We start from the raw sequence: 13,290 nt of genomic DNA, 5'->3' as shown, positions 1-13,290 counted from the left end.
ATATCAAATACCAGCACTAGAAAGGCAGGCAAAGTGGGAGATCTGAGTTCAAGGCGACATAGACCCCATCTCAAAAAAAATTCATCAAGTTGACATGAACCTATAAGTAGGTGGCTGGTTTCCAAAAAGATCCATTTTATGAAATTTCAAATTCATAAAGTTCTTTTCTTTAATGAAAAGAGTTGTATAAATAAAGGGAGTTATAATGTGGGCTCTTTACAATAGCTTAAGTAAATAAAACTATTGAGGGCTATATAGCTTATTGGTAAAGTGCTTGCCTAGCATACACAAAATCCTGGGTTCAAAGCAGGCATGTTGACACACACCTATCCTGTATCCTCAGCATTTGGTAAGTAGAGGAAGGAAGAGCAGAAGTTAAAGGTCATTCTGGAAGACATAGGGAGTTTGAGGCCATACTGGCCTACATGAGACCACATCTCTCAAAGCAATACCTTTCTGTAATAGGGCATTTAGGAAGTAGATTGATGTTACAAAGGTCTTTAGTTACATAACAAAGTGAGAATTGACTGTTCAGGAACCCTTTCTTTCCCCCAGCTCCTTAATGGAGTTTCTTTCCAACTACAGTATATACTAAGATTCATACACCTAGCATCTTAGCATTGTACTGGTACTGCCTTCCAGCTAGATAATGACCAGTTGAGTAGCAGATTGGGTGACATCATGCCATCTCTGGCTTACCTTGCTAAAGTAAAGATGACTTCTATACTGTGGACGGTTTTCTCCCTACCAGTACTGGTGAAATCCAGTTCTAAGAACAGATTCATGTAATCTAAGAGAGAAGTTGATTGGCTTACAGAAATGTTGCTTTAGTGATAGCTCTGACAAAGAAAGATCAGTAGGTTGTAGCCAACATCACTAACTAAAACTAAAATCTTCCTTCCAGAATTCAAGAAATTCTAGTCTGGCCTCTTCTGGATTTGGAGTGTCTCTGTCAAGTTTGTCACAACCATTGACTTTTGGAAGTGGAAGGAGCCAGTCCAATGGAGTTTTAGCAACAGAAAACAAGCCCTTGGGCTTCTCTTTCAGCTCTAGCTCTGCACCAGAGTCTCAGAAGGACTCGGATCTCTCCAAGAACTTGTTTTTTCAATGCATGTCCCAAAATTTACCCAGCAGTAACTACTTCACCACGGTTTCAGAGAGTATGGCTGATGATTCCTCTAGCAGGGACTCATTCAAACAAAGCCTTGAGAGCCTGAGCGCAGGCCTGTGTAAAGGCAGATCTTCTCTTGGGACAGATACTAAGCCAGGTCCCAAGACTGGCAGCTCTGTGGACCGAAAAGTGCCTGCAGAGTCTATGCCCACCCTTACTCCAGCCTTCCCACGGAGTCTCTTAAACACCCGCACCCCAGAGAGTCATGAAAATCTATTTTTACAGCCTCCCAAACTATCCCGCGAAGAGCCTTCTAACCCCTTCCTGGCATTTGTGGAGAAAGTCGAACACAGCCCTTTCAGCAGCTTTGTGTCTCAGGCATCAGGTAGCTCTTCCTCTGCCAACACTGTCACCTCAAAGGCAACACCCAGCTGGCCCGAGTCTCATGCCTCTGCAGATTCTGCATCCTTAGCAAAGAAAAAAACCCTCTTTATTACAACTGACTCCTCAAAGCTGGTGTCTGGTGTTCTGGGCTCAGCTCTCAGCACTGGGGGCCCAAGCCTCTCTGCCATGGGGAATGGCCGTTCCAGCTCACCCACCAGCAGCCTCACCCAACCCATTGAGATGCCTACTCTCTCCTCCAGCCCCACAGAAGAGAGGCCAACCGTGGGACCTGGCCAGCAGGACAATCCTCTTCTCAAAACCTTCAGTAACGTCTTTGGCAGGCACTCAAGCAGCTTTCTGTCCTCCCCAGCAGAGTTTTCACAGGAGAACAAAGCTCCTTTTGAAGCTGTAAGAAGGTTCTCATTGGATGAACGAAGCTTGGCTTGCAGACAGGACTCCGACTCCAGCACCAACAGTGACCTGTCCGATCTTAGTGATTCGGAGGAGCAGCTGCAGGCTAAGAGTGGCCTGAAGGGGATTCCAGAGCACCTGATGGGGAAGCTAGGTCCCAACGGGGAGCGCAGTGCTGAGCTGCTGCTGGGCAAGGGCAAAGGGAAGCAGGCCTCAAAGGGCCGGCCTCGGACTGCTCCCTTGAAAGGTGATCCTGCTGGGACCATAGCTGGGCTTTGCTCTAACACTAATATCAAATGCTGTGATGGAACGTTCTTAATCTCATAGCATTACAAAGCCAAAAGGGCTTGACAGAGTCCTCTTGCCAAACCTGGTTCAGGGCAGCATTATTTTCGTGTTGTTACTGTAAGGATTTTCTGGGCACAAAATTCTTGATCTTGTCAGTCTTTTTTGTTGTTGTTGTTTTTAATGAGGAACTAAGTTTCTGTGTATATCCCATTCCTTTTGACTTCACTTTAGACCAGCTTTAAATTTACTTCAGGGAGATCCAAAAAGATAGTCACTGTTCCCATAGAAATCCTTTGTAGGTTTGATGAAGCAAAAAGATTCACAGCCTCAGTTTGTTCCTCCCTTAAGACATTTAACACCTACCAGAGGCCAATCACTACAACAAGATATTGCTGAGAGTCTAGTAATAAAAGCAGCTCTTTCCTTCGGGGATTGACAGACTCTGGGAGCCCAAGATACAGCCGTAGCCTGAAGAACCAGCTTTAGGTAGTGGCTGTCTCCTCTGTCCCTGTGGGGTTTTTCACCCCTAGACCAGTGTTCTCACTTCTCTCAGTTACTTGGTACAAATTCTCCATGGCTTAGTTCTCAACTGAGGCCTTTTTGCTTCCTGCACTCTTTCTGGTTATATTCCTAAAGAATACAAAGTGAAATAGCTCAGGTCAGGATATTTGTCTTGTCTCTAAGAGGATCGTGTCATTGGACCCTATTTACACCTCTATGAACGCCTTTCCTCCTTCCTCGCAGTCGGCCAGTCAGTGCTGAAAGACGTGAGCAAAGTGAAGAAGCTGAAACAGTCTGGAGAGCCCTTCCTGCAGGATGGCTCCTGCATCAACGTGGCACCCCACCTGCACAAGTGTCGGGAGTGCCGCCTGGAGAGGTATCGCAAGTTCAAGGAACAGGAGCAAGACGACTCCACTGTAGCCTGCCGCTTCTTCCACTTCCGGAGGTACCAGGCTCCTTTGTCTGACTGAATTCCCAGTTTTCATTAGTTTTGAATGACTCCCGCCTTCTCTTCCTCAGGAGCCACAAAGGTGTCTTTCCATCTTTCTCTTTCCTTAACCTTTGTTCTTGGAGTCTGTGTTGAGGCTCTGTTGCATTAGAAATGACATGTGATGTTGCCCTTAGAGAATGGAAGGTGAACAGTTTTAGCTTGTAGCCCTGTGCTAGTCCCTGACTTATTCTCAAACAGGGTTCCATTCGAAGTTAGTAGTATAAGCAGGACTCAGTTTATATTACAGGTCTGCCTGACCGCCTCTCCTTCTTTAGTGCTAGAGTAACCTGAGAGGTGGGTGTGAGATTAGGAGATAGTGTGAGGCCTCTTTTTTGTCCTTTGTTTTTTCTTTTGTATTGGTTTGGGGACATGGTCTTATTGTGTTGTCAGTGTGTCCTTGAACTAGTGGAATCACTCTGCCCTCAGCCATCCAAGTGCTGGAATTACATCCTGTCTGCCACCACACTAGACTAAGAATCTTTGCTTACTGAATAAAGAAATCCATTTCTTAGCCTTTTTTGACTAAGATCAAGCAAAGAAATCCAGATTGTTTATTGGTCTGGCCTGAATTCCTTTATTTGGCAAATATTTATTGGGCCATTATTGTGTCAACCATTTTATCCCCTGTGCATTAGAAGCCAAGAAAACACCAAATTTCAGTTCTTGTGGTTTAGACAAGAGGAAAAAGTTCAAAAACAAAACATGTCCGGGGCTAGAACAGTGGCTCTTTAGCTCTTTCTAGTTCCCAGCACCCTTGTGAGCGCCTCATAGCTCTACCTCCACCTGCAGGGGCCTGCACACACACATGCTTAAACTTAAAGTGAAAGTAAATCTTGACCTGAGGAGGGGGCTCAGTGGTTAAGATCCAGGCTGCTCTTCCAGAGGACCCAGGTGTAATTCCCAGAACCCACATAGCAGCTCACAGTTGTCTGTAACTCCAGTTCCAGAGGATTCAACTCCCCCAATACATCCAGGCAAAACACCAATGCATATAAAATAAAAATAATTACTTTGTTTTGTCTTTTTCAAGGTAGGGTTTTTCTTTGTGTAGCCCTAACTGTCCTGGAACTTGCTATATGGACCAGGCTGGCCTTGAACTCAGAGATCTTCCTGCCTCTGCCTCACAAGTGCTGGGATTAAAGTCATACTCCACCACCGTCCGGAGAAAATAAATCTTTAAAAATATGTTATATGTACAAAAAGAAGTCTGTCATCTGAGTATTAAAACCAATGTGAGGGGCTGGAGAGATGGCTCAGAGGTTAAGAGCACTGACTGCTCTTCCAAAGGTCCTGAGTTCAATTCCCAGCAACCACATGGTGGCTCACAACCATCTGTAATGAGGTCTGGTGCCCTCTTCTGGCCTGCAGTCATACACATAGACAGAATATTGCATACATATTAAATAAATAAATATTTAAAAAAAAAAAAGAAGTAAAACCAATGTGAAAAGATAGTTGATATTTTGGGGGAGGCTGGAGAGGCTTGTTTGTTTGTTTGAGACAGGATCTTACTATGAGTCCTGACTGGTCCTGAACTCTTTGTGAGCCAGGCAGGAATGGTACACACCTTTAATACCAGCACTGAGTTCAAGGCCAACCTAGTCTACAGAATGGGTTCCAGGACAACCAGGACTTTACAGAGAAACCCTGTCTCAAGAAAAAAGATGTACACCACCATTCTAGCGTGAGAGACAATGTGAAAGCAAGTTCATTCTGGAGGTTGCACCGTTGCTGGTAGAACTAGGGAGGAGGATAGACTAGGATGAGCAAAGGGAGAGCTCATGATGGGCCCATATTTTGTTTGTTGCTTGTTTGTTTTGAGATTGGTTATCATGTGCCCCGGGATAGTCTTGAACTCCCTGAGAAGGTGGGGATGAACTGAAGCTCTGATACTGCTGCCTCTGTCTCCTAAGTGCTAGGGGTAGAGATATGTCTCACCATCCAGGACCTTCTGCAAGTTAGGTAGGCACTCTTCCAACTAAGCTAAAACTGATGGGTCCATATTTTAAAGGACTGTGCCAGGAGCCTTGGCTTTTATGCTGGTAAGTGCTTGAAGATCTGTTGATAAATGTGTGTAATCCCAACATTGTGGAGGCAGAGGTAAGAAAATCAAGAGTTTGAGGCTTGCATTGATTATGTAGTATATTTAAGATGAGCCTGAACTACGTGAGGCCCTGTCTCGAAAGAGAGAAAGAATTAGTAGAGAAATTCTACTGAGTTGGAGAAAAGGATAGGATGTACATAGAAATACTGACCTTGATTGAGAATTTATTTCAAATGGCTCATCAGATGAAGAACTTGGGTTTGTTTGCAGGAAGCTCTGGCAGTAAGGTGGTGAGAGGAACAAACAGACATTGTTCTCTGGTTTCTGTATACTCTGTATGAGAGGTAAGGGAGAGGCTGCATCTAGAGAGGAGTACATCAGTGAACAGCTATGACTGCTTGGCACTAAGGAGCCCGTCTAAGGTCTAAGTGTGATGATGGAGTGGTCCCTGCTTTTCTCTATTTACATTTAGTGCCATGGATGTGGGTCTGGAACAGATGGATGGGAAAATTCATGACAACTCTAATGGGAGTTTTTTGTTTGTTTGGTTGGCTTTTTTTTGTTGTTGTTGTTTTGGGTTTTTTTTTTTTTTTTTTTTTTTTTGGTTTTCTGTTTGGTTTGGTTGTTTTTCAAGACAGGGTTTTCTCTGTGTAACAGTCCTGGCTGTCCTGGAACTCCCTTTGTAGACCAGGCTGTCCTTGAACTCACTGAGATCCACCTGCCTCTGCCTCCAGAGTGCTGGTATTAAACCACTGCCTGGCCTCATTGAAGCTTTTTTTTTTTGGTTTTTCGAGACAGGGTTTCTCTGTGGTTTTGGAGCCTGTCCTGGAACTAGCTCTTGTAGACCAGGCTGGTCTCGAACTCACAGAGATCCGCCTGCCTCTGCCTCCCGAGTGCTGGGATTAAAGGCGTGCGCCACCACGGCCCGGCTCATTGAAGCTTTTTAAAGAATGGAGATTTAGTAAGTGGTCTCCTAGCAAAGACCACATGTAGCTTGCCCTCTGTCTGTGGTGGTTACACGCAAAGAGATTGAAATAAGTGGATTGAAAACTTACTTAGGCATATAACATTTATGCTAGCTAAACCTGTAGAAACCTTTTCTCATCTTGCTTTTACATTTACTTATTTTGGGGGCGGGGTAGTTGGAGAGATAACTCAGTGGTTAAGAGCACTGACTGCTCTTACTAGAGGACCCATGTTTGATTCTTAGCACACACATGATAGCTCACAACTATCTGTAACCCCAATCCCAGGGGATCCAATGCCTTTTCTGGCCTCTGTTTTTTTGTTTTTTTGTTTTTAAATTGTGTGTGGCATTTGGCAGCCAGGGAATAACTTGAAGAAATGGTTGGGAATCAAACACAGATTGTCAAGTTTAGCAGCAAGTGCTTTTACCCATTGAGCCATCTCACTGTCATTGTGCATCCCTTCATTTCCCCTCCCCAGTCCTTAAACAGTATAGTATTATACTGTTTAAATAAAATATAAAATATAAAACTAAGTATTATAGTAATGCTATATGTAAATGTTGTAATATTTATATTTTATTAGGTACTATAAAGTAACCTGCTTGTGACTTAAAGGAATATGCAAAAACATGTAGTAAAAATACAGTATATTATGAGGGACTTGATCAGCCACAGATTTTAGTAGGGGAGTAGGCAGCATGGCCCACTAGAAAGTATGGCCTCTAACCGTTCTCCTCAGTTCCCAAGGGACAGTAGTATTTGACTTGTCTCCTTTTTGTCTTAGGTTGGTCTTCACTCGCAAGGGGGTACTCCGTGTAGAAGGATTTCTAAGCCCTCAGCAGAGTGACCCTGATGCTATGAACCTGTGGATTCCCTCTTCTTCCCTAGCAGAAGGAATAGACCTAGAAACCTCAAAATACATCTTGGCCAATGTTGGAGACCAGTTCTGCCAGCTTGTAATGTCTGAGAAGGAGGCCATGATGATGGTGGAACCACACCGTAAGGCACCCTTTACTTGTTTCCAGCTGCTCTTGCATGCAGTGTTGATTATTGTCTACTTGAGAGAGAGAGTGGATGGAGAAGGCGTCTACTATAGATGAATTAAGACTAGTTAGACTCCTCCTTGTAGTAGCCTGTAATCAAAATCAGAAATGTACCTAACAGATCTCATTTTTTCCGTCTTTGACACTTAGTAAATCAGAAACTCCTTCTTAATGTGCCTTTCTTGTTTGTCATACATCTGCCAACAGAAGCTTTTGGATACCCCATTGGGATTGAGTCATCCTGATTTCATTTGTTTTAAACAAATTTGCATCAGTACCAATGGTTTGTTGAGATGTGGTGCCATTTAATACTTTATTTTTCACCTAGAATCCTCATTATTACAGAGAAACAATGCAAATATACTGCATATTATTCCCAAACCAAAGGAAACTATACTACGAATTTACACTTTAAATTTTAAGGAAAAAATTCTCTTTGTCAAGTTCTCCCTAATTAAAGATTTTATACTATCTATTTTATTTTTTGTGACAGGGTCTCATGTAGCCCAGGCTGGCTTTAGACTCCTAATTTTCCTTCCTCCATCTTTAAAATGCAGGAATCACAACACAGCTAGAATTTTGCTGTTAACTGATAACATGTGACATTGTGTATTAGCACTTGGTTGTCATATCACCTCCTGTCACTGCAACTCCCTGACAACATTAAGTGTTCCATGTATTTGTATTTGTTTCTCTTAGAATTATAGAAACCTGTTTGTATTTAGAATTTTTATCACTGGACAAAATGCCGTGAGTGCCAGTCAGCATTCTGGGGTCTTGTGCCGTTAGTCACAGGAGTCACTGCCACTGCATTCTTCTCCACCAGAGAAAGTGGCCTGGAAGCGAGCTGTGCGGGGAGTGCGGGAGATGTGTGATGTCTGTGAGACGACTCTCTTCAACATCCACTGGGTTTGTCGCAAATGTGGATTTGGGGTCTGCCTGGACTGTTACCGGCTGAGGAAAAGCCGTCCTCGAAGTGGTAAGTAAATACTGTCTGGGTAATTCTGAACATGACTAGGAGACATATTTATGAGCTTTGGCAATGGAATCAGACAGGAATGGGCTTCTGTCCCTCTTTAGCCTCATTGGTCTTTGTCATGACATCTTTTGTTTTGGGGGTGGGGAGGATTGGTTTTGTTGGTTTGGTTTTGGTTTTTTGGTTTTTATTTTTGGTTTTTCAAGAGACAGTGTTTCTCTGTAGCTTTGGAGCCTGTCCTGAACCTAGCTCTTGTAGAGCATGCTGGCCTTGAACTCAGAGATCTGCGTGCCCCTGCCTCCCAAGTGCTGGGATTAAAGACGAGCGCCACCACGGCCTGGCTGTCACGACATCTTTTTCTAAGACATAGAACATCTTTTTTTTTTTTTTTTAAATATTTATTTATTACATATACAATATTCTGTCTGTGTGTATGCCTGCAGGCCAGAAGAGGGCATAAGACCTCATTACAGATGGTTGTGAGCCACCATGTGGTTGCTGGGAATTGAACTCAGGACCTTTGGAAGAGTAGGCAATTCTCTTAACCACTGAGCCATCTCTCCAGCCCCAGAACATCTTTTTTTTAAAGATTTGTTTTTGTTGTACTCTTTTTACTCATTTTATTCCTTTGGCTTGGGGTGGGCCTGCCACCCAACTCCCACATGGAGTCTTAGTTTTTCTTATAAATGCCCAGCCTTAGCTTGACTTGTTTCTAACCAGTTTTTCTTAAATTAAATTATCTACCTTTTGCCTCTGGGCTTTTTCCTTTTCTTACTCCTGTAATCTTACTTTTACTCTTATTCCGTGGCTGGCTCACTGACTGGCCCCTAGCATCCTCTCTCCTCCCAGATTTCTCCTTCTATTTTTTCTCTCTGCCTGCCAGCCCTACCTATCCTTCTATCTCGGTACTAGCTATTCAGCTCTTTTATTTTATCAGATGTTTTAGACAGGCAGTGTTGGTGAAGGGAGGCTGCTTGTTCGGGTGCCAATTTGTTGCCACTTAGCTCTGAAATAATCACACAGAAAGTCTATTATTTAAATCACTGCTGGCCCATTAGCTCTAGCTTCTTATTGGCTAACTCTTACGTATTAATTTAACCATCTCCTTTAATCTGTGTGTTGCCATGTGGCAGTGGCTTACTGACAAAGTTTCTGAATGTCTTACTCGGGCAATGGCTCCACGTCATCTCTCTTACTCAACCTTCCTTCTCCCAGCTATTATCTTTTAATTATGTGAATGTATGTTCGTCTGCAGGTGTGTGCACAGGTGGGTGCCTCTTTTCACAGAGGCTAAAAGGAGGTATGGGATCCCCTGGAGCTGGAGGTATAGATAGTTCTGTGCAAACTTTTTGTTTTTTTCTTTCAAGACAGGGTTTCTCTGTAACTTCCTGGAACTAGCTCTTGTGGACCAGGCTGGCCTTGAACTCAGAGAGATCCGCCTGCCTCTGCTTCCCAAGTGCTGGGATTAAAGGCCTGCACCACCACCACCAGGCTGGGACTCTGTGCGGCCTTCTATGGAACCAAACTTCAATCCTTTGCAGAGCAGTATGCACTCTTGACTGCTGAGCCATCGTGCTAGCCCCTGTTCTAATTATGGGTAACTAGAGACTAGCCCTGCCCTCTGATCTTCAGGCAAGCTTTATTTGTTAGAGTACAAATATACATTTTCCTTTTTTGTCTAAAAGTTATAAGAAAAACTATATACCATAAGAACAATAACTATATACAATATGTAAATGCAGTAAATACATCAACAGTATCTACTCCATCAGCAACTGATGAAGTGATAAATTTAGAGAAAATAGAGACTGACGAATTTTGCCATAATAGGTGGGATAGTCCTTTAGATTTCCTACTTGACTGAGAAATCTGCCAGATGCTCTAGGCATATAGGCTGAAGAGGAATGCCCCAACATTACAGAAGAGCATATTGGGTAGTTATTTTGCTTACAAGCACTTCTATTTACTTAGGTGATATTATATCCTTCTGGAGTCTTTGAAAGAGATCCCCGAGCCTTTAAAAAATTTTATCTATGTGATGTTGAGTATCTTTTGGGGTTCTTATTGTCCATCCGTTTTGTTTAGAAACGTATATTCAGATTATTTGCTTCCCTTGGTTCTAGCTTAAGTTAGGAACCCCTTACCCCTTGACGTCCTCATCCTCATCTTGCCTCCTCAGAGATCCAGTGTAAACCTTTCTAACAGTTGGGTATCTATGTTGTTTGGTGGCTGGTTAGTTTTGTTAACACAGTCTCCCTTCATAGGCTGTGCTGCTGTCAAGCTCACTATTTTCTTACCTGCATCTCCTCAGTACTCCAAATTCTGAGACCATGGTTTCTAACACTGATCCAGCCTGCTTTTGTGATGCTGGTTGTCATGGCTGTAGCGTGCCAAGGGCATAGATTTTTGTTTTGTTTTTGTTTGGTGGGAGTGGGTGTTAGAGCTGAAGCAACTGGAACTTGAAAACCTGCACCCATCTCTTACACCATCTGTGGTTTCTTGAGCCAAGCCTTATTCTTTTCCCTTTTTTTTTTTTTTTTTTTTTGTGGGGGTGGGCTCGAGACAGGGTTTCTCTGTAGCATTTGGGCCTGTCCTGGAACTTGTAGACCAGGCTGTTCTCAAACTCACAGAGATCTGTCTGCCTCTGCCTCCTGGGTGCTGGGATTAAAGGCGTGTGCCATCACCACCCGGCTAGTTTCCTTTTTCTATAAAACAAAGATACCCATATTATCAGTACTTCCTTGTAACATTGCAGGTACTTAAATGAGTTCTATCTGAAATGCTCACACAGGACTGACACCTACTGAGCACTGCATCGATATTTACAGTTATCCTCTCTCCTGCCAGTGGGAGACTATAGGAATTGCTTTTCCGCTGTAAGCAGAAAGAAAACAAGAAATATTTAAAACCCTAGCTTCCCACATTTGCATCAGGCACCATGGGACTGTTATCTCTGAGAAATGGGATGAAGCAAGCTAGTTTCTGCTATGGCCTGGGCTCTGCCTAGCATCACATCAGCTTGGCAGCCTCACTGGATAAAGACAGATCCAAGTCTGCCTCAGACCTGAAGAGGAGAAGGTGCACAACTTAACAGCAGAGAACCATGTGGAGGTCCCTGTTTTCTGTGTAATGGATCTACACGAGTATGAGATGAAATTCCTTGGGGCCCAAAAATAATCCTTCAGAAAATAATTGGCAAGTAATTTTCAGAAATCACAATTTTAGAAAAAAGAAATGTTTTGTTTTGTTTTTTCTTCCCTGAGACAGGGTTTCTCTATGTAACAACCCTGGCAGTCCTGGAACTCACTTTGTAAGACTGGCTTTTGTCTTAACCTCTGAGACAGCACTTCGAAAGGTGAGGTAGGATTACAAATGGAGGCCAACCTGGACTGTTATACTAACACCTTCTTCCCTAGAAAAAGAAAAGAAAGAGCCACACACAAAAGTGTAGCATTTTCCCTCCTGAGTATTCTACCTGACTCGGACTGTTTGTTTAATATGTTTATTTGTATTTTGCCTGTGTTTTCTTAAAATTATAATCAAAATCAGACTTTTGATAAAGAAAATCTAGAAAGGTAGGAGTGGGTAGATAGCAGACTACTTATTACACACTTTATGTATAAGAATGGCAGCCAATTTATCAAAAACCGTATAGGCCAGAAAACAATGTAATAACATCTTAAAGTGTTGAAAACAAACAAGTCCATAATTAACACTCACAATATTTTTCAAATATGAGAAAAGAATGTTTTCAGACAGTTTAAGATCATATCTAGTTGCTGTGCAGTGTGCTGCTCCATTGCAGTGTGCTCAACAAGCTCTTTATTCTGGAAAGAAGGGAAGAAAGAAAAAGCAAGCTGTAAGAGAATAGAGGGGTGCCCAAATCCCATACGGTAGAAGTACCATCTCCTGAAATTGTCATCTGACCTTCACACACATGCCCTTAGCATACATGCCCTCAGAGGTACACAAGTAAAGAGTTTAAAAAGAGAGCGAGGGGGCTGGACAGATGGCTCAGAGGTTAAGCGCACTGACTGCTCTTCCAGAGGTCCTGAGTTCAATTCCCAGCAACCACATGCTGGCTCACAGCCATCTATAATGAGATCTGGTGCCCTCTTCTGGCATGAAAGCATACATGGAAGGAATGTTGTATACATGATAAATAAATAAATCTTTAAAGAGAGAGAAAGAGAATTCTCCAGGAGGTGGTAGCGCACATCTTTAATCCCAGCAGGGGCAGGTGGATCTCTTTGAGTTCAAGGCCTGCCTGGTCTACAGAGCTAGTTCCATAGCAACTGAGAAACCCTGCCTATAAACAAAAAAACCAAAAAGAAAGAGAGAGAAGGAGAATCATTACCATAACTGCTGTAATAAATTATAAGTATTCAGACAACAAAAGGTGGTATGATGGGGGCTGGAGAAGTGACTCAGCAGTTTCAGAGCACTAACTAACTGCTCTTCCAGAGGACTTGGGTTCAAGTCCCAACACCCACATGGCTATTCACATATAACAAGCAGACAAACACCAATGCACATAAAATAGGAATAATTAGCTAAACGTATACAAAAATTTTAAAGTAGTATGATACTGATAGTTGAGGTTCGCACAAACAAACGAAAAATATTCTTTTTAATATATAAAACACTTCCCTCCCACACACTCATTTTTAATCAATTTTTCAAAATAATTGCTAGGCAAGATACAGTGTTGCACACCTGTAATCACAGTCTAGGAATCAGCCAGGAGGATCGTGTTGGGAGCCAGCCTGAGCTGTGTTTGAGGAGGGCCTCTCAAAACTAATTAGAGAAGTGGCAGGATGACTCCGTGAGCAGAGGCCCCAGGACCCACAAGGCAGAAGGAAAGGACTGGCTCCTGCTGGTCGTTCTACTTTTCCATGCATGAGAGCACACATGCACACAATAAATAAACGTAATTTAAAGAGAAAACACAACACAGTCGGTGTATTTAGGAGATTTTAACTTTAAAACAAATTGTGTACAGGCTCGAGAAAGATGGCTTAATGGTTAAGAGACCGATTGCCCTTCCTGAGGAGCCAGGTTCGATTCCCAGCAC

The 13,290-nt window shown here is 42.9% G+C and overlaps 1 protein-coding gene across 2 annotated transcripts in view; it reads left to right on the top strand.

Moving 5' to 3' along the window:
- LOC121453285 (lysine-specific demethylase 3B) overlaps positions 1-13,290 on the top strand; it is a 62,442-nt gene that overhangs the window by 28,192 nt on the left and 20,960 nt on the right. For both annotated transcript variants that reach the window (XM_041659930.1, XM_041659931.1), the window contains 4 exons: positions 905-2,153; positions 2,939-3,140; positions 6,982-7,196; positions 8,067-8,219. In XM_041659930.1, the coding sequence (XP_041515864.1) occupies positions 905-2,153; positions 2,939-3,140; positions 6,982-7,196; positions 8,067-8,219 (1,819 nt within the window). The remainder of the gene's footprint in view (positions 1-904; positions 2,154-2,938; positions 3,141-6,981; positions 7,197-8,066; positions 8,220-13,290) is intronic.

This window comes from Microtus oregoni, unplaced genomic scaffold (assembly GCF_018167655.1).
Source record: "Microtus oregoni isolate MIOR12 unplaced genomic scaffold, Mior012 000011F_ref0000422, whole genome shotgun sequence".
NCBI lineage: Eukaryota > Metazoa > Chordata > Mammalia > Rodentia > Cricetidae > Microtus > Microtus oregoni.
This window is presented reverse-complemented; position numbering and strand designations above follow the sequence as displayed.